Here is a 23,836-nt window from a genome sequence, read left to right on the forward strand (position 1 = left end):
CCCTCCTGGCCTAACTGGGTGTTGGTGCTTAGTACAAGATGGAGCTACCCAGCTGTGTACGTGAGGGAGAGGCTCCCTGGAAGAAGATGTCTAAAGAGGTAGGCCGGTTGCAGATAGGGGCTGGAGGTGAGGAATGGAGTTCAGATTTTAGACTATCTTTTTTTATATATTTATTTTATTTATTTATTCCCTTTTGTTGCCCTTGTTTTATTGTTATATTTATTATTGTTGTCCTTGTTGTTGGATAGGACAGAGAGAAATGGAGAGAGGAGGGGGAAGACAGAGAGGGAGAAAGACAGACACCTGCAGACCTGCTTCACCGCTTATGAAGCGACTCCCCTGCAGGTGGGGAGCCAGGGCTTGAACCGGGATCCTTATGCCGGTCCTTGTGCTTTGCGCCACCTGCGCTTAACCCGCTGCGCTACAGCCCGACTCCCTAGACAATCTTTTTTTAAATTTAATTAATTTACTTTTTTGTAAAAAAAAATTATTTATTCATTAATGAGAAAGATAGGAGGAGAGAAAGAACTAGATTATCACTCTGGCACATGTGCTACCAGAACTCAGGACGTCACACTTGAGAGCCCATGATTTTTCCACTGTGCCACCTCCTGGACCACTTTATTTACTTTCCAGATAGATAAAGAGAGATGACAGCACCAAAGATGCCTTACATATGGCGGGGGCCTGGCTTGAACCTGGACTGCATACATGGCAAATCAGTGCACTTAGTGAGCTGTTTCACAGGCCATTAAATTCTTCTCTAAGGAGGAAACTTAGAAGTCCTCTAAACCCCTCCTGTGAGCTTTGTTGAACCCTTATTATACACTAACTTCTGAAAAGTTTAACACAAAGGCATTTATTTTCTTCTGAAGACAGGCTTCTATTCAACCAGATTCTTCTCCTAGTCCTCCTTCTCACCCCTTATAGTCCCTTTATTTATTTGTTTGTTTGTTTGTTTGTTTATTGTCACCACTGAGAATTTACTGTTGTAGGCTAACCTCTCCGCACCCCAAGATGAAGACAGAGAAAGAAAGACATCACAACACTAAAACTTCCTGCTAGCCTGATGATATGGGCTGAGAACATGGAAGTCCTGCTTTTGTTAATATCGATATACACAAGAGATTTGAGCAAATTTCCTAACCTCAGTCTGAGATTACCCAATATGTTTGTGCTGGTTTCTGAAGGATGCAGGATTGTGACATTCCTTGGGCCCAAGATGTAGCACAATGGTAGAAGACATGTTTTTTATGTGGGAGGCCTTGGGTTAAATCTCCAGCATCAAAACAGACAAAAATAGTCATGCAACGCATTTGTTAAGATTATAATTTCCTAATTGATTTTCCTCTATTTTAGGTAGTGGTCATAGACCTAGCTGAGAATCTGATGAAAGTTAAGGATATTGTCCCCAACAACTCCCATTCTCTGTTTCTGTGTCACTGTTGCATATATATATGCAAGAGATGTTTCAGAAACCCATTGTATCATCATCCTCATAGATAACAGCAAAACAAACAAACTAAAAACAGTAGTAGCTTGGGAATGTACAGATTCTAAAGATCCCTAGTCCAAGAACCCAACCAACAGGACTAGGCAGTAACCTACATTTGAGTGGTGAACTTTACGATGGCATTCAACCAACTGATTACAGACCATGGTCTTTCTGTGAAGCTGCCCCATCTTCACATTCCCCAGAATGAAGGTTAGAAATAGAGCTTGGTGGGGGTCGGGCGGTGGCGCAGTGGGTTAAGCGCATGTAGCGCAAAGCGCAGGGACCGGTGTAAGGATCCTGGTTCGAGCCCCCGGCTCCCCACCTGCAGGGGAGTCGCTTCACAGGCGGTGAAGCAGGTCTGCAGGTGTCTATCTTTCTCTCCCCTTCTCTGTCTTCCCCTCCTCTCTCCATTTCTCTCTGTCCTATCTAACAACGAATTGCATCAACAAGGGCAATAATAATAACCACAGCGAAGCTACAACAAGGGCAACAAAAGGGGGGAAAAATGGCCTCCAGGAGCGGTGGATTCATGGTGCAGGCACCGAGCCCAGCAATAACCCTGGCGGAGGAAAAAAAATAAAAATAAAAATAAAAAAAGAAATAAAGCTTGGTGGTACAACATCTATTTTGCATGTATGAGGTCTGGTTTGATCTCTAGCACATTTGAAAAGTCAAATTCCCCAGTCCAGCCTTCATCTGTTCTCCTTTGCCTTTGAGCTCTTTCCCTAAAACTTAGTTCCTTGTTATTTTTACATCAAGTCCAAACATCTTGGCCAGATACTTGAGGGCCTTCACCTTCTAGCTCCACCTTCCCAGCTTCACATCTTGTGCGTTAGCTACACTGTCAGCATTTCCAAAGTGACCTTTGATTTCTTTTGCCTCCCCCATGTTTTGATTTTGTTGTGCTCTACAGTTGGCATTGCCCACGTTCAGGAAAGATGTGCTTTGAACTACCTTCCAGTGGCCACCAGTTTCATGGCCTTTTAAGTTCTTAGCTGCTATAGGTTGGAGCCTATGCAAGTATTTCCTGGATACGTTTGAAATCCGGTTCAGTTACTTCATTTGTATGCCTGTAGAACAAGGGTGGGGAACATCTGGCCTCTGCCAAGGCAATTGCAGTCAGGACCCAAAATCCATAAATCTAGAAGCTTTTTCATAACAACATTAACTGCTATTTTCTTAATTTTTATTTATTTATTTATTTTTTTATTTTTTGCGACTGGGGTTTGGTGTCTGCACAACTCTAACTGTTCCCAGTGGATATTTCTTTTCTTTATGTTTCTTTTCACTCTCACTCTCTCTCCTCTCTCTCTCTTTCTCTCTCTCTCTTTCTCTAACAGAAATAGAGAGGGAGAGAAAGACACCTGCAGAACTGTTCTCCCAATCATGAGGCTTTTCCCCTGCAGGTGGGAGGTCAAGGGCTTGAGGCCAGGTCCTCATATGGTAATATGTGTGCTTTACCCTTTAAGTGCTATTTTATTTTATTTTAACTTAATGAGACACAGAGAGAGAAAGACCAGAGCAGTGCTCAGCTCTGTCTTATAGTGGTCTGGAGACTGAACCTGGGACTCTGGAGTCTCAGGCATAGAAGTATTTTTCTATAAATACCATTATTCTGTTCCCCAGCCATTGCTAATTTAAAAAAAAACATGGTATATATTTTTAAATTTTTTACTTATTTAAAAAAATTTTTTCCTTTTTGTTGCCCTTGTTGTTTATCATTGTTGTTGTTGTTATTGCTGTCGTTATTGTTGGATAGGACAGAGAGAAATGGAGAAAAGAGGGGAAGACTGAGAGGGGGAGAGAAAGACAGGTACCTGAAGACCTGCTTCACAGCCTGTGTGTGAAGCGACTCCCCTGCAGGTGGGGAGCCAGGGACTTGAACTGGGACCCTTACACCAGTCCTTGCCCTTACGCCATGTGTGCTTAACCCACTGCACCATCACCCGGCTCCCCAGCCATTGCTAATTTTTAAGTTGATAGTTTTATATGACCCTCAAATGATGTTATAAATAGCCAAATGACCCTTGGCAGACAAAAGGATTCCCCACCCACCCCTGCTGTAGACCAGGGATCTGAGAGTCCGTGGTGCATCTAAAGCCCTTGGACTAGCAGGAGGTGGGCAGCAGTTTGGAGAACGGAGACTAGCAAGAGTGAAGCTGAGAGCATCTGTGAGCTTCTGAGCCAGTAGAGAGGGTGTTCTCTGGGCAGAGAGGAGCCCCTGAATGTGAGGGGCTGGGGGCACACACACTGTTGAAAACTAAGTCCTTTGTGTCTCTGTTCCCTAGGAGCTGCAGACCCAGTACAGCCCCAGCAAATGGGCCATCCACCGAGAAGCAGAGGAGACCCTGAAGACCTTTTCACAGATAGGAGAGCAGGGTATGGGGGGGAGGAGTGGTACTATGATCACTGTGGGTGGACTTTAGCACATAGCAGTGGTTCAGATTGCTGCATTGCCCAGATTCCTGGGGAAATGCCAGTCCTAGGTACTACTTGGGGCCAGGGGCCTTCCTGCTGGAAGTAGGAGTGGCCAGTACCTTTTGTTCCTGATGCTGTCCTGCTCAGTGAGCTATGCCAAGGCCTCCAGGCCACGGTGGTGCAGGGAGGAAGAGTGAAAAGGATAGGTCTCCCACTTGACTGCTAAAGCTGGAATCTTCCTTATCATAAAAGGCTACAAAGTGTGCCTACTTTGATTGTGCTCAATAAGATTTGGATCTGGCCTCTGATTTTTGTTTGTGTGTGTGTGTGTGTGTGTGTGTACACCTGCAGACCTACTTCATTGCCTCTAAAGTGACTCCCCTTCAGGTGGTGAGATGGGGGTTCTAACCTGGATCCTTAAGCCAGTCCTTGGGCTTTGTGCCATGTGCGCTTAACCCACTGTGCTACCGCCCGACTCTCTGGCCTCTGATTTTTGGTGGAAGTTTTGGTGCTGTGGTGTCTTTCTTTGTGTCTTTGTCTCCCTCTTTCTATTTGAAAAAGACAGCCTAGATCAGTGAAACTCTGGTGATGACAACATAAAAATATTGTGGGGGGAGTCGGGCGGTAGCTCAGTGGGTTAAGCGCACATGGTGCAAAGTGCAAGGACTGGTGTAAAGATCTTGTTCGAGCCCCCGGCTCCCCATCTGCAGGGGAGTCGCTTCACAGGCGGTGAAGCAGGTCTGTAGGTGTCTATCTTTCTCTCCCCCTCTCTGTCTTCCCCTCCTCTCTCCATTTCTCTCTGTCCTATCCAACAACGATGACATCATCAACAACAACAATAATAACTACAACAATAAAACAACAAAAGGGAAAATAAATAAAAATAAATAAATAAATAAATAAAATACTGTGGGGCCGGGTAGTGGCACACCTGGTTGAGCGCACACCTTACACTGCACAAGCCCAGGGTCAAGCCCCCCAGTCCACGCCTACAGGGGGAAAGCTTTGTGAGTGGTGAAGCAGGGGTGCAGGTTGCTCTCTGTCTCTCCTCCTCTCTATCTCCCCCTCCCCTCTCAATTTCTGGCTGTCTTTAGCCAATCAATAAATAAAGAAAATACAAAACATAAAAATAATAAATAAATGAAAGCTATTTAAAAATAGTGTTATATATAGAGAGAGCATATATATATATATATATATATATATTTCTTTCAAGAAATCAGGTCTAGTTGGGAGAGATAACATAATAGTTGTGCAAATATTTTTTCATGCCTGAGACTCTGAAGTCTCAGGTTCAACCTCCTGTACACCATAAGCCACTACTGTGGTAGGTGCTTTACATGTGTGAAGCTCTGGGTTCAATCGCCAGCACCAAGAAATATTGCAGAACCAAAGCTGTCCCCCTACTGTGTACCTGAAGGACACAGCACATTGCATAGCTGTCCTCTAAATCATGGATGTCTGTCCACAAACCAGAGAAACTTGCAGCGTCATTTTTACATGCCAGTCCATCCTAAACCCACCAGTTATTTGGGTCCCAGCTGTATATGGTTGCAGATTGCCTCTATCCTGAGGGAAAATAAAAACTCTCACTTCTTTTTTTATTTTTTAATACTTTTTTATTTTTTATTTTATTTTCCCTTTTGTTGCGCTTGTTTTTTTTTATTGTTGTTGTAGTTTTTACTGTTGTTGTTATTGTTATTGATGTTGTTGTTGTTGGATAGGACAGAGAAATGGAGAGAGGAGGGGAAGACAAAGGGGTAGAGAAAAACACCTGTTGACCTGCTTCACTGCCTGTGAAGTGACTCCCCTGCAGGTAGGGAGCTGAGGGCTGGAACCAGGATCTTTATGTTGGTGGTTGCACTTTGCGCCACATATGCTTAACTTGCTACACTACCGCCCGACTCCCAACTCCTGCTTTTTAAGGACATGAGGTAGTTTTGTGATTTGAAATCAGGTGCCTGCTTTCCATAAAATGTGAGAGTGAGAAGATAGGGGCTATTTCTTTTATACTTGTATTAAAAAGAGATGGCTTTGTTGACCTTGAGGAAAAAAAGATCCCTAGGTTGTAAAGCTGGCAGGAGGTTTGTTTAGTTTTTTTATTATTTTATAATTTATTTCTTTATTGGGGAATTAATGTTTTACATTCAACAGCAAATACAATAGTTTGTACATGCATAACATTCCCCAGATTCCCATTTAACAATACAACCCCCACTATGTCATTCATCATCATTCATGGACCTGTATTCTCCCCACCCACCCACCCACCCCAGAGTCTTTTACTTGGGTGCAATACGCCAATTCCATTTCAGGTTCTACTTGTGTTTTCTTTTCTAATCTTGTTTTTCAACTTCGGCCTGAGAGTGAGATCATCCCATATTCATCCTTCTGTTTCTGACTTATTTCACTCAACATGATTTTTTCAAGGTCCATCCAAGATCGGCTGAAAACGGTGAAGTCACCATTTTTTACAGCTGAGTAGTATTCCATTGTGTATCTATACCACAACTTGCTCAGCCACTCATCTGTTGTTGGACACCTGGGTTGCTTCCAGGTTTTGGCTATTACAAATTGTGCTGCCAAGAACATATGTGTACACAGATCTCTTTGGATGGATGTGTTGGGTTCCTTAGGATATATCCCCAGGAGAGGAATTGCAGGGTCATAGGGTAGGTCCATTTCTAGCCTTCTGAGAGTTCTCCAGACTGTTCTCCACAGAGGTTGGACCAATTGACATTCCCACCAGCAGTGCAGGAGGGTTCCTTTGACCCCACACCCTCTCCAGCATTTGCTGCTGTTACCTTTTCTGATGTATGACATTCTCACAGGAGTGAAGTGATATCTCATTGTTGTCTTGATTTGCATTTCTCTGACAATCAGAGACTTGGAGCATTTTTTCATGTGTTTCTCGGCCTTTTGGATCTCTTCTGTGGTGAATATTCTGTCCAAGTCCTCCCCCCATTTTTGGATGGGGTTATTTGTTGACTTGTTGTTGAGTCTGGCAAGCTCTTTATATATGTTGGTTATTAAACTCTTATCTGATGTATGGCATGTAAAGGTCTTCTCCCATTCTGTGAGGGGTCTCTTGGTTTGGGTAGTGGTTTCTTTTACTGTGAAGAAGCTTTTTAATTTGATGTAGTCCCATAGGTTTATGCTTGCCTTAGTCTTCCTTGTAATTGGATTCGTTTCATTGAAAATGTCTTTAAAATTTATGCGGAAAAAAGTTCTGCCAATATTTTCCTCTAAGTATCTGATAGTTGCTGGTCTAACATCCAAGTCCTTGATCCACTTGGAATTTACTTTTGCATTTGGTGAAATACAGTGGTTCAGTTTCATTCTTCTGCATGTTTCAACCCATTGTTTCCAACACCATTTGTTGAAGAGACTCTGCTTTCCCCATTGAATAGTCTGAGCCCCTTTGTCAAAGATTAGATGTCCATAGGTATGGGGCCTCATTTCTGGGCTCTCAATTCTATTCCACTGGTCAGTGTGTCTGTTCATGTTCCAGTACCAAGCAGTTTTGATGACAATGGCCCTATAATACAGTTTGAAATCTGGGAGTGTGATGCCTCTGGTTCTGTTCTTTTTTCTCAAGATTGTTTTGGCAATTCTAGGTCTTTTCTGGTTCCAGATAAACATTTGTAGCATTTTTCTATTCTCCTAAAAAATGTGCTTGGGATCTTGATGGGGATAGCATTAAATTTGTAGATGGCTCTGGGTAATATATTCATTTTGATGATGTTAATTCTACCAACCCATGAACATGGAATATCTTTCCACTTCTTTGTGTCTTTTTCAATTTCTTTGAGTAGTGACTCATAATTTTCAGTATACAAGTCTTTCACTTCTTTGGTTAGGTTTACTCCTAGATATTTTATAGTTTTTGTTGCTATAGAAAAAGGAACTGATTTCTGGATTTCAGTTTCTTCTAACTTAGTGTTTGCATAGAGGAATGCCACTGACTTTTGAATGTTAATTTTATAGCCTGACACATTACTGTATTGCCTGATGATTTCCAAAAGCTTCTTGCTGGATTCCTTAGGTTTTTCCATGTATACTATCATGTCATCTGCAAATAAGGAGAGTTTGACTTCTTCTCTTCCAATCTGTATGCCTTTAATTCCTTGCTCCTGCCTGATTGCTATGGCAAGAACTTCCAACACTATGTTGAATAGTAATGGTGATAGTGGGCAGCCCTGTCTAGTACCTGATCTGAGGGGAAATGCTTCCAGTTTTTCACCATTGAGTATGATGTTGGTTGTAGGTTTGCTATATATAGACTCCACTATCTTCAGGAGTTTTCCATCTATTCCCATTTTTTGTAGTGTTTTGATCATAAAGGCATGTTGTATTTTGTCAAAGGCTTTCTCTGCATCTATTGATATGACCATGTTGTTTTTGGTCTTGCTTTTGTTGATGTGGTGGATCACATTGATTGACTTACGTATATTAAACCAACCTTGCATGCCTGGGATAAACCCCAGTTGGTCATGATGAACAATCTTTTTGATATACTGCTGTATCCGGTTGGCTAGAATTTTGTTCAATATTTTCGCATCTATGTTCATCAGAGATATTGGTCTGTAGTTTTCTTTTTTGGTTGTGTCCCTGTCTGCTTTTGGAATCAGGGTGATGTTGGCTTCATAGAAGCTGGCAGGGAGTATTCCAGTGTCTTCAATCTTCTGGAAGACTTTTAAAAGTAGAGGTATTAGTTCTTCTTTGACCGTTTTATAGAATTCATTTGTAAAACCATCTGGTCCAGGACTTTTATTTTTGGGAAGATTTTTGATAACTGTTTCAGTTTCATTAGCTGTGATGGGCCTGTTCATGTTATCCACTTCCTCTTTACTTAGTTTTGGAAGTTGGTAGGTATCTAGGAAATCATTCATTTATTCCAGGTTCTCTAGCTTGGTGGCATATAGTTGTTCATAGAAGCCTCGCATGATATGTTGAATTTCTGCAGTGTCTGTTGTGATATCTCCTCTTTCATTTACTATCTGATTTATTTGGGTCTTCTCCCTTTTTTGTTTTGTGAGTCTGGCTAAAGGTTTGTCGATTTTGTTCACTCTTTCGAAGAACCAACATTTACTTTCATTGATCTTTTGTATGGTTTTCCTATTCTCAATGTTATTTATTTCTGCCCTAACTTTAGTGATTTCTGTCCTTCTGGTTGGTTTAGGATTCCTTTGTTGTTCTTCTTCTAGGTCTTTAAGATGTGCAATGAGGCTGTTTATTTGTGCCTTTTCTTGTTTCCTAATGTGTGCTTGTATAGCTATGAACTTCCCTCTTAGGACTGCTTTAGCTGTGTCCCAAATATTTTGATAGCTTGTGTCTTCATTTTCATTGAACTCTCGAAACATTTTGATTTCTTTCTTGATTTCCTCTTTGACCCAGAAGTTGTTAAGAAGTGTACTGTTGAGCTTCCACATTTTGGGACTGTTACTAATCTTTTGTTGATTGTTAAGTGTTAGTTTAATTCCACTGTGGTCTGAGAAGATGCTTGGGATGATTTCAGTGCTCTTGAATTGGCTGATGCTGTCTTTGTGGCCTATCCTTGAGAATGATCCATGTGGATTTGAATAAAATGTGTATTCCAGTTTCTTGGGATGAATGACTCTGAAAATGTCCAATAGTTCTAGTTTATCTATCTCTTCATTTAGCTCCCTTATGTCTTTATTGATTTTCTTCCTGGATGATCTGTCAAGTTGAGATAGTGGGGTGTTGAAGTCCCCTACTATGATTGTGTTACTGTTAATATATTGCTGTAGCTCTTTCAGTAGAAGTTTGATGTATTTAGATGGCTTCTCATTGGGTGCATAGATGTTAATAATTGTTAAGTCCTCTTGATTGACTGATCCTCTGAGCATTAAGTAGTGTCCATTCCTATCTTTTTTAATCTTATCTATTTTCAAGTCTATCATGTCAGATATGAGAATAGCTGTTCCTGCCCTTTTTTGTGGGCCATTGGCTTGTATGATAGTTTTCCATCCTTTCACTTTAAGTCTGTGTTTGTCTTGTTGAGTTAGGTGAGTTTCCTGTAGACAACATATTGTTGGGTTGTGTTTTCTGATCCATCTTCCTACTCTGTGTCTTTTAATAATTCAGGCCATTGACATTTATTGATATCAAAGATTGAAGATATTTTAACGCCATTCTTGAAGAGTTTTAGAGTGTTTTGATATATGTCCTATTTGTGGTGGTCTGGTTGTTTATAGGAGACCTTTCAGAACTTCTTTCAGGGCAGGCTTGGTGATGGTTGCTTCCTTCAACTGTTGCTTGTCTGAGAAGGTTTTGATGCTTCCATCTAGTCTGAATGACAGTCTAGCAGGATATAGTATTCTTGGCTGAAAGCCTTTCTCATTGAGCACTCGATAGATATCTTGCCATTCTCTTCTGGCCTGTAGTGTTTGTATGGAGAAGTCTGCTGCTAATCTTATGGGTTTTCCTTTGTAGGTGACTCTTTGTTTTTCTCTTGAAGCCTTGAGGATCCTTTCTTTATCCTTATTCCTTTCCATTCTAAGTATGACATGTCTTGGTGTCTTTAGGTCTGGGTTAATTCTGTTTGGGACCCTCTGGGCTTCTTGAATCTTTATGTCTTTGGTGTTGTCTACACTAGAGAAATTTTCAGCTATTATGGCCTGGAGAATGCTTTCTTCCTCTCCTTCTCTTTCTTCCTCTGGTAAGCCAATAATGCGTATATTGTTTCTTTTGAAGTCATCCCATAGGACTCTGTTGTTGTTTTCAGCATCTCTTAATCTCTTTTTGAGATCTCTTACTTCTTTTTTAGTTGTCTCTAATTCATCCTCAATCTTGCTAATTCTGTCTTCAGCCTCATAGATTCTATTCTTTCTGTCCTCTACTGCTTTCTGGAGTTCATCTATTTTGTTGCCCTGCTCTGATACTGTTTTAGCTTGTTCAGCTAGTTGCCTTCTTAGCTCAGCGATTTCAGCTTTCAGCTCTCTAGTAACCATGAGATAATTAGAATTTTCTTCCATATTCTCATTTGTTGTTCCTGCATTTCTGATTACAATTTTTTCAAATTCTTTACTCACTCCTGTTATTATTTTCTTAGCTAATGTTTGGATGTTGAACTCATTATTTTGTGCTTCACCCTCTGGAGGACTTTTAGCTGGACTCTTGTCCTGGTTCGAGTCTCCAATATTTTTCTTGTTGTTTTAACCATTTTATATATTATGTTATGAGTTCCCTTTATCAGTACTTTTCAAATTATTGATCACTATTGCCTGGATTGACTTGTGTCTAAGTAATTTAATTAAAGGGTTTACCGTGGTGGAAGTTAACAGTTTTTTCAATCCCTGAGTTGGAGCTCAGTGGTGTAAAAGCCTCTTTTTTTTTTCTTCCCTGTAGGCTATGGGAGACTGAGGGCTTTTAACCTATCAATAGGCTTCTTAGCTTAATCACTGACTCCTGACCAAGAGATAAAGCAGAGTGTGGCAGAGATAACCCAGTGGTTATGCAAAGAGACTTTCACAGCCCCTCAGCTATGCCACCAAGGTATAGGTCTTCTCCTGAGTTTCCCAGTTAGACCTCTGTCCCCTGGTGTCCCTCCCTGTTGCTGCTCCAGATTCTGAGGGTAGTAGCAATGGAGACTCAGAGTTGTACTTGGTGAGTCTCTGGGGAGTCCTTTCCTCCCTTCAGCTGTCCCCTTGTTGTGGAGCAGACTGGAGGTGGTGTCTCCACTGATAAACTGCTGAACTGTTAGCAGTCACTTAATCTCTCCTTAGGTCCCTCTCTCCTCTCTGTCACCAGCCACGCGTGTTTGTACTCACGGGTGATTTACTGAGTTCCTGTGGTCATTCTAGTCCTGTCTTGTTTCGGTCCGGGTGGTCTCCTTTGGTATTCCTAGTTGATCCGGGAAAGGAGAGGAGAGGAGAGGAGAGAAGAGGAGAGGAGAGGAGAGGAGAGGAGAGGAGAGGAGAGGAGAGGAGAGGAGAGAAAGCGATCTGCTGCTCGTAGCTCCGCCTCTGGAACAGGAAGTCCCCACTTTCATTTTTTAAGAGAAAAAAATTATTATATTTATTTATGGGATAAAGCCAGAAATTGAGAGGTAAGGGAGAAACAGAGAGAGACAGACAGACACCTGCAGCCTTGCTTCACCACTCACAGTTTTCCCCCTGCAGGTGGGGACCAAGGTCTCAAAACCAGGTCCTTGTGCATTGTAACATGTGTGCTCAACCACCACCACCTGGCCTCTCTGTCATTCCTCTCTTTCTTTCTTTCTTTCTTTCTTTCTTTCTTTCTTTCTTTCTTTCTTTCTTTCTTTCTTCCTTTCTTTCTTTCTTTCTTCCTTTTTCTTAAGATACATATATATATTTTTTTCCTTTTGTTGCCCTTGTTTTATTGTTGTATTTATTGTCGTCATTGTTGGATAGGACAGAGAGAAATGGAGAGAGGAGGGGAAGACAGAGAGGGGGAGAGAAGGATGGACACCTGCAGACTTGCTTTACCGCCTGTGAAGCGACTCCCCTGCAGGTGGGGAGCCGGGGGCTCGAACCTGGATCCTTCCACAGGTCCTTGAGCTTGGTTGGTGCCACGTGTGCTTAACTTGCTGTGCTCCGGCCAGGCTCCCCTTAAGCTATATTTTATTTAACTTTAATGAGAGAGAGAGAGATCAGAGCACTGCTCAGCTCTGGCTTTTAGTGGTTCTAGGGATTGAACCTGGGACTTTGAGGCCTCAGGCACAAAAAATCTTTTTGCACAGTCGTTATGCTACCTACCTCCTCTCTCTCTCTCTCTCTCTCTCTCTCTCTCTCTCCCTCCCTCCCTCCCTCCCCCCTCTTTGTCAGCACCTTGTACATGCATGAATTCACCACTCCCAGAGCCAACTTTTCATTCTTTTTATTTCAGAGAGAGAGATGGGGGGAGCTCCTCCAGGTTCTATGACCCTGCTGTGGTACCAGGGTACCAGGGTACCAGGCCATATGCAGCGGGCAAAGCAGGTGCAGGGCAATTCCTCCCATAGGTCACATTGACAGTGGAGCGGATCCTCTCAGAGGGACATTCAAAGCAGTTTCTTTCTTTTTTTCTTTTTTTCCTTCAGGGTTATTGCTGGGGCTCGTTGCCTGCACCATGAATCCACTGCTCCTGGAGGCCATTTCAGCCCCCTTTTTTATTGCCCATATTGTTTTATCATTGTTGTGGCTATTATTATCCTTGTCATTAATGTCATTGTTGTTGGATAGAACAGAGAGAAATGGAGAGAGGAGGGGAAGACGGGGTGGGGGGGAGAAAGATAGACACCTGCAGACCTGCTTCAAGGCTTCTGAAGTGACCCCCCTCCTGCAGGGGGGAAGCCGGGGTCTTGAACCAGGAACCTTATGCCGGTCCTTGAGTTTCATGCCGTGTGAGCTTAACCCACTGTGCCTCTGCCCAACCCCCCCTTTAAAATAAAAAACATTATTTATTTATTTATTATTGGATAGAGACAGCCAGAAATTGAGAGGGGAGGAAGAGAGACAGAGAGAGGGAAAGAGAGAGAAAGAGACACCTGCAGCCCTTCTTGAGCACTTGTGAAGTTTTCCCCCTGCAGATCAGGACCAGGGGCTTGAACCCAGGTCCTTGTGCAATGTAATATGTGCACTTAACCAGGTGTGGCACCACCTGGCCCCCAGTGGCAGTTTCTTAGGGAAATAACACAGACATTGCTGCTTCCTGGGCTTGTGCTGACAGTGACTTGTTTTTGAGACAGCCACCAAGAAGGCCCGGGCTAGCAGGAAGAACCTGCTGGGGGTGGCCTATGGAGACCATGAAGCGGAGAAGCTGGACATCTACTTTCCCATGGGAGAGTCTGAAGGTGAGCCCAGGGCCCTGAGGACCCCTAGGGCTGGGTGCTGCCTCCACTTCGTGTGTACACATGGTCTTGTCTTACAGTCTGGCCTCTCTTTATGTTTATCCATGGAGGATACTGGCAGAGTGGCAGGTGAGTCCTTGAATTTGAGTTTCCTTGGGGTGCCATAGCAAACTCACATGAATTTAACAATAAGAGGGTGTCCTCTCCCCCAGGTTTGGAAGTGAGGGGTATTGAAATCCAGGTGTTAGTGGGTGGCGCTCCTGCTGGGTGGGCGGGGTCCAGGTCTCCTTTGGTTTATGGCCACATCACTCCAATCTCAGCCTTTGACTTCACGTGGGCTACTGTTTCTGTGTCTCAGGCCTTCGTCTCCTTTCTATCTCATTCTTTTTTATTTATTGCTTTAGATTTTTTTAAAAAAAGATTTTTAAATTTATTAATGGGAAAGAAAGAGAACCAAAGCATCACTCTGGCACATGTGATTCCAGGGATTAAACTCTAGCAGGTGTAAGAGGATTTCTCATTGTGGTTTGGGCTAGCAATTCCCAAGTAGTGGTGAGCATCTCTCCATGTGCCTGTTGAACATCTACCAAAAAAATAAACAAAAACCTGTTCAGATCCTTTGTCCTTTTTATTTTTTTTTAATTTCTTTATTGGAGGGATTAATGGTTTATAGTTGACAGTAAAATACAATAGTTTGTACATGCATAACATTTCCACATAACAATACAACCCCCACTAGGTCCTCCTCTGCCATCATGTTCCAGGACCAGAACCCTCCCCGCCCCCACCCCAGAGTCTTTTACTTTGGTGCAATACACCAACTTCAGTCCAAGTTCTGCTTTGTGTTTTCCTTTCTGATCTTGTTTTTCAACTTCTGCCTGTGAGTGAGATCATCTCATATTCATCCTTTTGTTTCTGACTTATCTCACTTAACATGATTTCTTCAAGCTCCATCCAAGATGGGGTAAAGAAGGTGAATTCACCATTTTTAATAGCTGAGTAATATTTCATTTTGTATATATACCACAACTTGCTCAGTCACTCATCTGTTGTTGGACACCTGGGTTGCTTCCAGGTTTTGACTATTACAAATTGTGCTGCTAAGAACATAGATGTACACACATCTTTTTGGATGGGTATGTTTGGTTCCTTAGGATATATCCCCAGGAGAGGAATTGCAGGGTCCCAGAGTAGATCCACTTCTAGCCTTCTGAGCATTCTCCAGACTGCTCTCCACAGGGCCTTTGTCCTTTTAAAAATCAGCTTTTCTAGCACTTTTGCTGCTGCCTGTATTGGGTAGTCAAAAAAAAAAAAAGTCATGACACATTATTGAAAAATCATGACTTTTCCGACATTTCAATATTTTGATAATGATCCTGTTATATGATCTGTAAGGACCTTCCCCCATTCAGTAGGCTGTCTTTTTGTTTTTGGGGCAATCTCTTTCTATGTGAAGAAGCTTGCTAGTTTGATGTAGTCCTGTTTGTTTCCCTTGCCATTGGAGACAAGTCCACACAAGCATTGCTAAGATGATGTCAAGGGGTTATTGTCTGTATTCCTTCTAGGTCGTTAATGGTTCTAGTTTCTACATTCAAATCTTTAATCCACTTTGAGTTAATGTTTGTGTGTGGTGTTCTCCATTCTCTCATATTATAACCAGTCACTGAAGCCTATACTAAATCCAGGATGATCTCATCTCAGTATTTTTTTCCCCAGATTTGTTTGTTTGTTTGTTTATGAAAGAGAGAGAGCACATGCACCAAAGCGGCATCTGGCACATGCCATGGTGGGAGTCCAGCTCGGGATCTCATGCTGATGTCTTTATTGGATAAAGACAGAGAAACTGAGAGGGAAGGGGGAGACAGGGGGAAAGAAGACACACATATTATCATGTGCAAGGACCCAGGTTCGAGTCCCAGCTCCCCACCTGAACAGAGAATAAACTTTACAAGCGGTGAACCAAGTACTGCAGTTGTCTCTCTGTTCTCTATCTCCCCCTCTTCTCTCAATTTTTTTTTGTCCTATCAAACCCAGGCCCTTGAGCATGTTAACATGTGTACTCCACCGGGTACACCACCACTGGCCCTGGAACCTCATGCTTTTTTTTTTCTTCTTCTTCTTTTTTTTTAACCAGAGCACTGTTCAACTCTGACTTATGTTGGTGCGGGGGATTGAACCTGGGACTTTGGAGCCTCAGGCATGAGAGTCTGTTTGCATAACCATTATGCTGTCTACCCTCCGCCCAAACTTCATGCTTTTAAGTGCAAAGCTGGAGACACTGCGCCACCTCCCAGTCTTCTTTGACTCAAGATTCTTTTTTTAAAAAAAATCTTTTTATTTATTTATTATTGGACAGAGAGAGAGTGGAGAGGGAGATATACAGAGAGGGAAAGAGACAGAGACACCCGCAATCCTATTTCACTACTTATGAAACTTTCCCCTTGCAGGTGGGGACCAGGGGCTCGAACCCAGGTCCTTGCACATTGTAACAGGTGCACCACCACCTGGGCCCTTCCCCTCCCCTCTCAATTTCTCTCTGTCCTAATCAGTAAAATAGAAAAGGGGTGGGGGGAGATGGCTGCCTGAGTGGTGAATTCCTAGTGCTAGCACTGAGCCCTAGTGATAACACTGCTGATAGGGGTTGGGGTGGGGGCAGCAAGTCCTCCAGTCCCCACAGCTAGTATGTGACAGAGCCCACCTCTTTCCTCTGCCACGCCGGCTGAGAGAGGGCTGGATAGTGTAGTAACCAGTTACCTCCAGTTGTCATGTCCCTATTTCTGCAGTAAAGACCAATCGGCCTTCGTGGTCAACCCACTGACAGGACAGAAAGTGGCCGTGGTGATAGTTGGTTATGACATTGCCCCCAAAGGTAATGAATGGGGCTGGGAGGCTGGGGAGGGGGAGAGCTCCCGAGGGCTCCTGACTCAGCTCAGTTTCTCTGTGCAGGCACCCTGGACCTCATGGTTGACCAAGTGACCCGCAGCATCTCGTTTTTGCAGAAACAATTTCCACGCAATGAGTGGGTATCATCACAGGCTTCCCTCTGGTGGGGCAGTGCTGGCAGGGAGGCTGGTGGGCTCAGTGGATTTAGTCCTTCCATGGTGTCAAATTGCTTATCTTCTGTGCCATGCGGCTGAAGGCAGCTTGGCATTTTATTTTTATTATTATTGGATAGAGACAGAAATTGAGAGGAGGGGGAGATAGAAAGAGATGCCTGCAGCTCTGCTTCACTCATGAAGATTTACCCCTAGCAATTGGGGATCTGGGTCCTTGAACACTGTCATGTGTGTGCTTAACCCCGTGCAGCATCTCCTGACCCCACAGCTTGGGATTCTTTGAGGCGGAGCTGGTGCTTTGGAGAAACTGCAGATAAGTTCATCTCTCTTCTCTGACCCATCCCAGAGGCATTTACCTGTGTGGACACTCTGCTGGGGCCCACCTGGCCACCATGATGCTCCTGACCGACTGGACCAAGCAGGAAGTCACCCCCAATCTCAAAGGTTTCCACAAGGATCACAGTCTGTATGGGCATCTTCTCTCCACTTCTGATGGGACTGAGGACCCACAGTAGCCCTGTATGACCTGACCTGAGGGGCTTGGAATACTCTGAGCAGGGCCTCCCCTGTTTCCTCTCAGCCCCTGGAGTCTGTAGTGGCCTCCTTCCCCACCTGCTGCCTGCACGAAGGCTAACCTGGTGAGCGGTCTACCTGTACCTCCCCCTCTTTCGCAGGCCTTTTCCTCGTGAGTGGCATCTACGACCTGGAGCCCATCATACACACCACGATGAATGAGTCACTTTCCTTGACCCTGTGAGTCACTTGCCACCCTCCTCCTCCCTTCCAGGAGGGCCCAGGTAAAGCAAAGGCTTCTCCATGTCCTGCCCTACCTCCACCCGCCCTAGGGAGGCTGCTCAGAGGAACAGCCCACAGCTGCTGCTGGAGGCAACCCAGACCCAGCCCGGGGACCCAGCCGCCCAGGTACTAGTGATCGTGGGCCAGCAAGACTCCCCTGAATTCAAACGGCAGTCCAAGAACTTTTATAAGGTACTCCGACTTTGGGACAGAGGCTAAGGATGACGTGGGCTCACCAACTTCCTCTTCCTCTTTATCCTGCCCACGCCAATGAACTCCCTTGCCACCCCCTTCTGCAGCCTCACCACCTCATGCTTCCTCTCTCCTGCCCAGATGTTGCTCCAGAAAGGCTGGAATGCCTCCTTTGAAGAGTTTCAGGATGTGGATCACTTTGAGATTGTTTGGAACCTCACCAGGGAGGACTTTGAGCTCACCCAGGTGAGGCTGCATCCCCTCCCCATTTTGTAGCCCCTACGCAAAGTGGGAGCACACAGAAGAGCGCCCTCTGCTGGTCCTGTGACATCCAGGAGGTGGTGGACCTGGTGGTAGGTTTGCTTCTGTTATTTCACCTCCCTCTAAACACCCCCAGATGACTGGCCATGTGTTCCTGAGCACCCAGTCAGGCCCTGCCCAGGTCTGGTGTTTAGGGGTGTGGGGAGAGGCAGCTCTGACATTAGGTACAAGAGATTGCCTGTGTCCAACGTCAGGGAAAGGAAGGGTGGTCTTGGCTATGTAAAATTCATTCTATTTTAAATATAGACAGTGCTTTTATTTTTTATTTTATGTTTTTTTTGGGGGGGTGGAGAAAAACAAAGATACCTCAGCACTGAAGAAGCTTCTTTCAGTGTAGTGGGGACCTGGTTTGAACTTGAATTGCACAGGTGGGAAAGCAATGTGCTATGCAGCTTTGCCAGCCCCATGGACAGTCCTTTTGAAAGTCAAAGAATGGGGAGTCGGTCGGTAGTGCAGTGGGTTAAGTGCAGATGGTGCAAAGCGCAAGGGCCAGCATAAGGATCCTGGTTCGAACCCCTGGCAGACCTGCTTCACCACCTGTGAAGCGAACCTTCTGCAGGTGGGGAGCTGGGGCCTCAAACCGGGATCCTGAAGTTGTCCTTGCATTTCATGCCATGTGCACTTAACCCACTGCACTACTGCCCGACCCCCCACCTTACTCAAATTTCTCTCTGTCTTATCTAATAAAATAAAAAGGAAAATAAAAAGGCGAGGAAAGGAAATGCCACAGGGAGTGGTGGATTCATACTGCCCACACTGAGCCCCAGTGATAATCTTGATGGCAAAAAAAAAAAAAAAAAAGTCAGAGTGTTGGCCGGTAGCGCAGCGGGTTAAGCGCACATGGTGCAAAGTGCAAGGACCGGCGTAAGGATTCCAGTTCGAGCCCCCAGATGCCCACCTGCAGGGGAGTCGCTTCACAAATGGTGAAGCAGGTCTGCAGGTGTCTTTCTCCCCTCCCCCCCGCCCCGTCTTCCCCTCCTCTCTCGATTTCTGTCTGTCCTATCCAACAACGAACGACATCAACAACAACAATAATAACCACAACAAGGCTACAACAACAAGGGCAACAAAAAGGAAAAATGGCCTCCAGGAGCAGTGGATTCATGGTGCAGGCACTGAGCTCCAGCAATAACCCTGGAGGCAAAAAAAAAAAAAGTCAAAGAATAGTGGCATGGTACCATGAATGGTGAAGCAGTGTCATAGTGTCTCTTCTTGTCCTCTTTCTTTCTTTAATTTATTAATGAGAGAGAGAACCAGAGCATTAATTTGGTACATTTGATGCCAAGGATCAAACTTGGTACCTCATGTTTGCAAGTCCAGTTCTCTAGCCTCTGTGCCACTTCCCAGGCAGCTATGTCCACATTCTTTTTCTTTTTCTTTTTTGCCTCCAGGATTATCTCTAGGGCTCAGTGCCTGCACTATGGATCCACTGCTCCTAGTGACTATTTTTTCCCCCATTTTTGTTGTCCTTGTTGTTATTGTCATTGCTATTGTTGTTGTTGGATAGGACAGAGAGATATTGAGAGAGATGGGGAGGAGAGAGGGGGAGAGAAAGATAGACAGCTGCTTCACAGCCTGTATAGCGACCCCCTGCAGGTGGGAAGCCTGGGGCTCCAACCAGAATCCTTACAAAATCCTTTTGTTTTACGCCATGTGCGCTTAAACTGCTGCATTACCTCCTGACCTCCTATGTCCACATTTTCACCAAGGACATTTAGTACCTTTTTTTTTCCTGGAGGGAGAACAAACATCCACAAATTATTCTCCTGAAAAACTTTTTAAAATAAATAATTTAGGTTTGGGGGACCATAAGGTAAAGGGATAAACATGGCTATAGTTTGATCAGACTTTATGAATGCTGAAATTCAAATTTGATATAGTTTCCACATGTCACAAAATGATCTTAAAATTTTTTCAACTGTTTAAAATCATAAAGCATTCTTGGTGTGTGTGTGGGGGGGGTATCAAAAAATGGACATCGAGTCAGGCATAAGTGTGTGCAGTTAGGAGCTTTGTTAAGACATTTCCAATGAGAGGTGGGTATTTAAGTTACAATGCTATAATCAAGAATGCAGCCTGAAAGCGGCCAGGTCGTGGTGCACCTGGTTCAACTCACACATCAAAGTGTGAAGGACCCAGGTTCAAGCCCTTGGGACCCACCTGCAGGGGGAAAGCTTCACAAGGGGTGAGGCAGGGCTGCAGGTGTCTCTGTCTCTCTTCTTCTCTATCCCCTCCTCCCCTCTCAATTTCTCTCTGTCTCTATCCAATAATAAATAAATATTTTTTAAAAGATTAAAAAAAAAAAAAGAATGCAGCCCGAGTGCAGCAAAATGGCTCACCTGGACAGTGTGCTTCCTTTGCTTTGTGCGAGACCCAGTGAAGTTTCAGCCTCACTCCCATTGTACTGGATGAAGGTTCACTGTTGTAATGTCTTTTTATTTTAGATTTTTTTTCAAAGATATTTATTTATTATTGGATAGAAACAGAGAGAAATGGAGAAGAGAGGGGGAGATAGAGAGGGAGAGAGACAGAGAGACACCTGCAGCCCCGCTTCACCACTTGTGAAGATTTTCCCCTGCAGGTGGGGACCGGGGGCTTGAACCCAGGTCCTTGCTCACTGTAATGTGAGCGCTTAACCAGGTGCGCCACCGCCTGGCCCCTGTAATGTCTTTCTTTCTCTGTCTCTGCTTCTCTTTCTATTCAAAAAAGTCAGCCCACATAGTGAAGCCCCAATCAGACACACACACAATGAAAGCATGTGGTCTATTTCTGTCGTCACGTAGCTTCCAACAACCCCAAGGTGTATTAGAACATCACAAGAGCCCGTCTACTTCTGGGCCTTCTATGTCTTTTCTTCCTACTACAGGTTATTTTGAAAACAATCTTCCAGGAGTCATGATTACATCTAGATGTCAACTAGCTGTATTCCAACTTGTGAATCTTCTGGAAAGATGCCTGATGGCTTCCCTTCCACCACCCCTCAGCTACCCTCAGCCTGATACTCACAGTCTGCCCTGCCCTCCTGTCCCTGCCACAACTGACTTCTCGCTGCGCTGAACATGAACACAACTCCTCGCGGCCTCTCTCCTCATTTGGACAGAATAGACACTGGGAAGGTCCTAGAAGTTGAGGCAACCATGCAAAGTTTCTTTCTCTCTCTTCCTTCCTTTCTTTCTTTCTTTCTTTCTTTCCCTTCCTTCCTTCCTTCCTTCCTTCCTTTCTTTTTTCTTTCTTGTCTACCTTGTTAAGGGTCAGGAATCATGATCCAAGGGACTGGTGTCATGGATCCATTGTTCACGCTGTATCCGTAGTGGCTGATAAGTAGTATATCTCAGGTCACTGTCTCCTGCCCCTTCAGAATTAGGAGATTTGGGGTGCAGTCTCCTTACAGACCCAGACCAGCTGACTTCAGACTCCTGGATTACAAATATAGCTAAGGAAGGTGGGCAGCCGGGTGGTGGCATACCGGGTTAAGTGCACAGAGTACTAAACACAAGGACCTGGGGATTGAGCGGTGGCATCCCTGTTTGAGCCACCAGCTCCCCACCTGCAGTGGCTAATCAGGTCTGCAGGTGTCTGTTTTTCTCTCCACCTCTCTGTCTTCCCTCTTCTCTCAATTTCTCTCTGTCCTATCCAGCAACAACTACATCAATAACCACAACAATGTTAAACAACAAGGCCAACAAAAGGGAAAATAAGGGGGTCAGGCGGTGGTGCAGTGGGTTAAGCGCATGTGGCACAAAGCACAAGGACCGGTATAAGGATCCCGGTTTGATCCCCCGGCTCCCCACCTGCAGGGGAATCACTTCACAGGTGGTGAAGCAGATCTGCAGGTGTCTATCTTTCTCTCCCCCTCTCTGTCTTCTCCTCCTCTCTCCATTTCTCTCTGTCCTATCCAACAACGAACAACATCAACAATGGCAATAATAATAACCACAAAGAGGCTACAACAACAAGGGCAGCAAAAGGGGGAAAAATGGCCTCCAGGAGCGGTGGATTCATGGTGCAGGCACTGAGCCCAGCAGTAACCCTGGAGGGAAAAATAAATAAAAAATAAATAAATAAAACAAAAGGGAAAATAAATAAAATTTTTAAAAAGGAAAAAGAAATAATAATAAAAAAATCTGACTTTCAGTTTACTCTAGAGATTTTTTTTTTTTAAATGAATGTCATCAGGGGCCAGACAGTGGCACACACATTACCATGAATAAGGACCCAGGCTTAAGCTCCCCATAACCTACCTGCAAGGAGGAAGCTTCAAAGCTTCATAGGCAATGAAGCAGTACTTCAGGTGCGGGAATGGGGGTGTCGCGGGGTGGGGGTGTCACGGGGAAGGGGGTGTCGCGTCATCAATATTGGTAGAACTCTGTTAAATTATCTTAGGATAAAAGAGGAGGACTAGCATGCACCAGGACATGATGATGGAACAAGCAGTTTCATGTTCTGGGAGCTGAGAGGGGAATTACTGTGTACAGACATTTTGAAAAGGGCCATGTACTGTTTCTCAGAAATGCTGCTAGGGGGCCAGGTGGTGGCATACTTGGTTAAGCACACACATTACAATGCATAAGGACTCGGGTTCAGGTCCCAGGTCCCCACATGAGAGGGAAAAGATTCATGAGTGGTAAGGCACAGGTGTCTCTCTGTCTCTTTTCTTATCTATCTCCTCCTCAATTTCTCTGTCTATAGCTAATAAATAAATAAAACGGAGATTTATCCCACAGGCGTAGTTGCACATGTGGGTGTGCTTGTTTGCTACAGTATATTTCTTTTTCTTATTTCTTTTCCTTTTTGTTGCCCTTGATTTTTTAATTGTTGTTGTAGTTATTATTGTTGTTTTTATTGATGTTGTTGTTAGATAGGACAGAGAGAAATGGAGAGAGGAGGGGAAGACAGAGACAGGTAGAGAAAGATAGACACCTGCAGACCTGCTTTACTCCCTGTGAAGGGACTCCCCTGCATATGGGGAGCTGGGGGCTCGAACCGGGATCCTTACGCTGGTCCTTGTGCTTTGTGCCATGTGCGATTAGCCCACTGTGTCACACCGTCTGGCTCCCTGCTACAGTATATTTCGTAACAACAAAATGATGATGTTGGAGCTACCAGTGGGAAACTGATTTGCTAGGGCAAACCATGCAACTAATCCCATGTAGAGGTTACAAAAATGATGGGGTCTCAGTGTGCCAATATACCTGAGAGGCATTCTTACCTAAAAAGGCAGGGTGCCAAGTACCCCAGTACATTTACTAGGGTATTACTAGGCTACTGAGATGTTTCCTTCTAGGAAGTAAGCTGGAAGTCTTGAATGAGGGCACAGATTTTTTTTTAATATTCCTTCTCTTTTTTAAATTTTATTATCTTTATTTACCTATTTGATAGAGACTGCCAGAAATCACATGGAGGGGTGATAGAGGTAGACAGAGACACCTGCAGCCCTGCTTCACCACTTGCAAAGCTTTCCCCCTTTAGGTGGGGACCGAAGGCTCGAACCTGGGTCCTTGCATATTGTAACATGCTCTCAACCAGGTGCGACACCACCTGCCCCCCTTTTTTCATTGTACTATGTTGCTTGTACAGTGCTGATGTATTGCTATTAAATACATGTAAAATATGTCCATGAAAGATTAGGCTGACTTGTAATATCTAGCGGAATCGCTGATGATAGGTTGCAAAATAGTTTCATCATAGTATTGATCAAAATTTGTTCTCAACCATTTGAACATCTCTGCACAGTTAAGATAAAAA

General features: G+C 44.1%; 1 protein-coding gene across 2 annotated transcripts in view; it reads left to right on the forward strand.

Annotated features, from left to right (window-relative positions):
• Nucleotides 1-10: 10 nt before the first annotated feature.
• AFMID (arylformamidase) overlaps nt 11-23,836 on the forward strand; it is a 24,660-nt gene continuing 834 nt past the window's right edge. The window contains exons 1-11 of one of the 2 annotated variants that reach the window (XM_007535569.3): nt 11-98; nt 3,784-3,874; nt 13,626-13,730; nt 13,808-13,856; nt 16,511-16,596; nt 16,674-16,746; nt 17,130-17,227; nt 17,458-17,536; nt 17,629-17,770; nt 17,912-18,016; nt 20,958-22,322. In XM_007535569.3, the coding sequence (XP_007535631.1) occupies nt 39-98; nt 3,784-3,874; nt 13,626-13,730; nt 13,808-13,856; nt 16,511-16,596; nt 16,674-16,746; nt 17,130-17,227; nt 17,458-17,536; nt 17,629-17,770; nt 17,912-18,016; nt 20,958-20,990 (921 nt within the window). In that variant the 5' untranslated portion in view covers nt 11-38 and the 3' untranslated portion in view covers nt 20,991-22,322. Of the gene's footprint in view, nt 99-3,783; nt 3,875-13,625; nt 13,731-13,807; nt 13,857-16,510; nt 16,597-16,673; nt 16,747-17,129; nt 17,228-17,457; nt 17,537-17,628; nt 17,771-17,911; nt 18,017-20,957; nt 22,323-23,836 lie in introns of those variants that run through there. The other variant, XM_060202845.1, reaches the window with a different exon arrangement.

Source organism: Erinaceus europaeus, chromosome 12, assembly GCF_950295315.1.
Source record: "Erinaceus europaeus chromosome 12, mEriEur2.1, whole genome shotgun sequence".
In the NCBI taxonomy this organism is placed as follows: Eukaryota; Metazoa; Chordata; class Mammalia; order Eulipotyphla; family Erinaceidae; genus Erinaceus; species Erinaceus europaeus.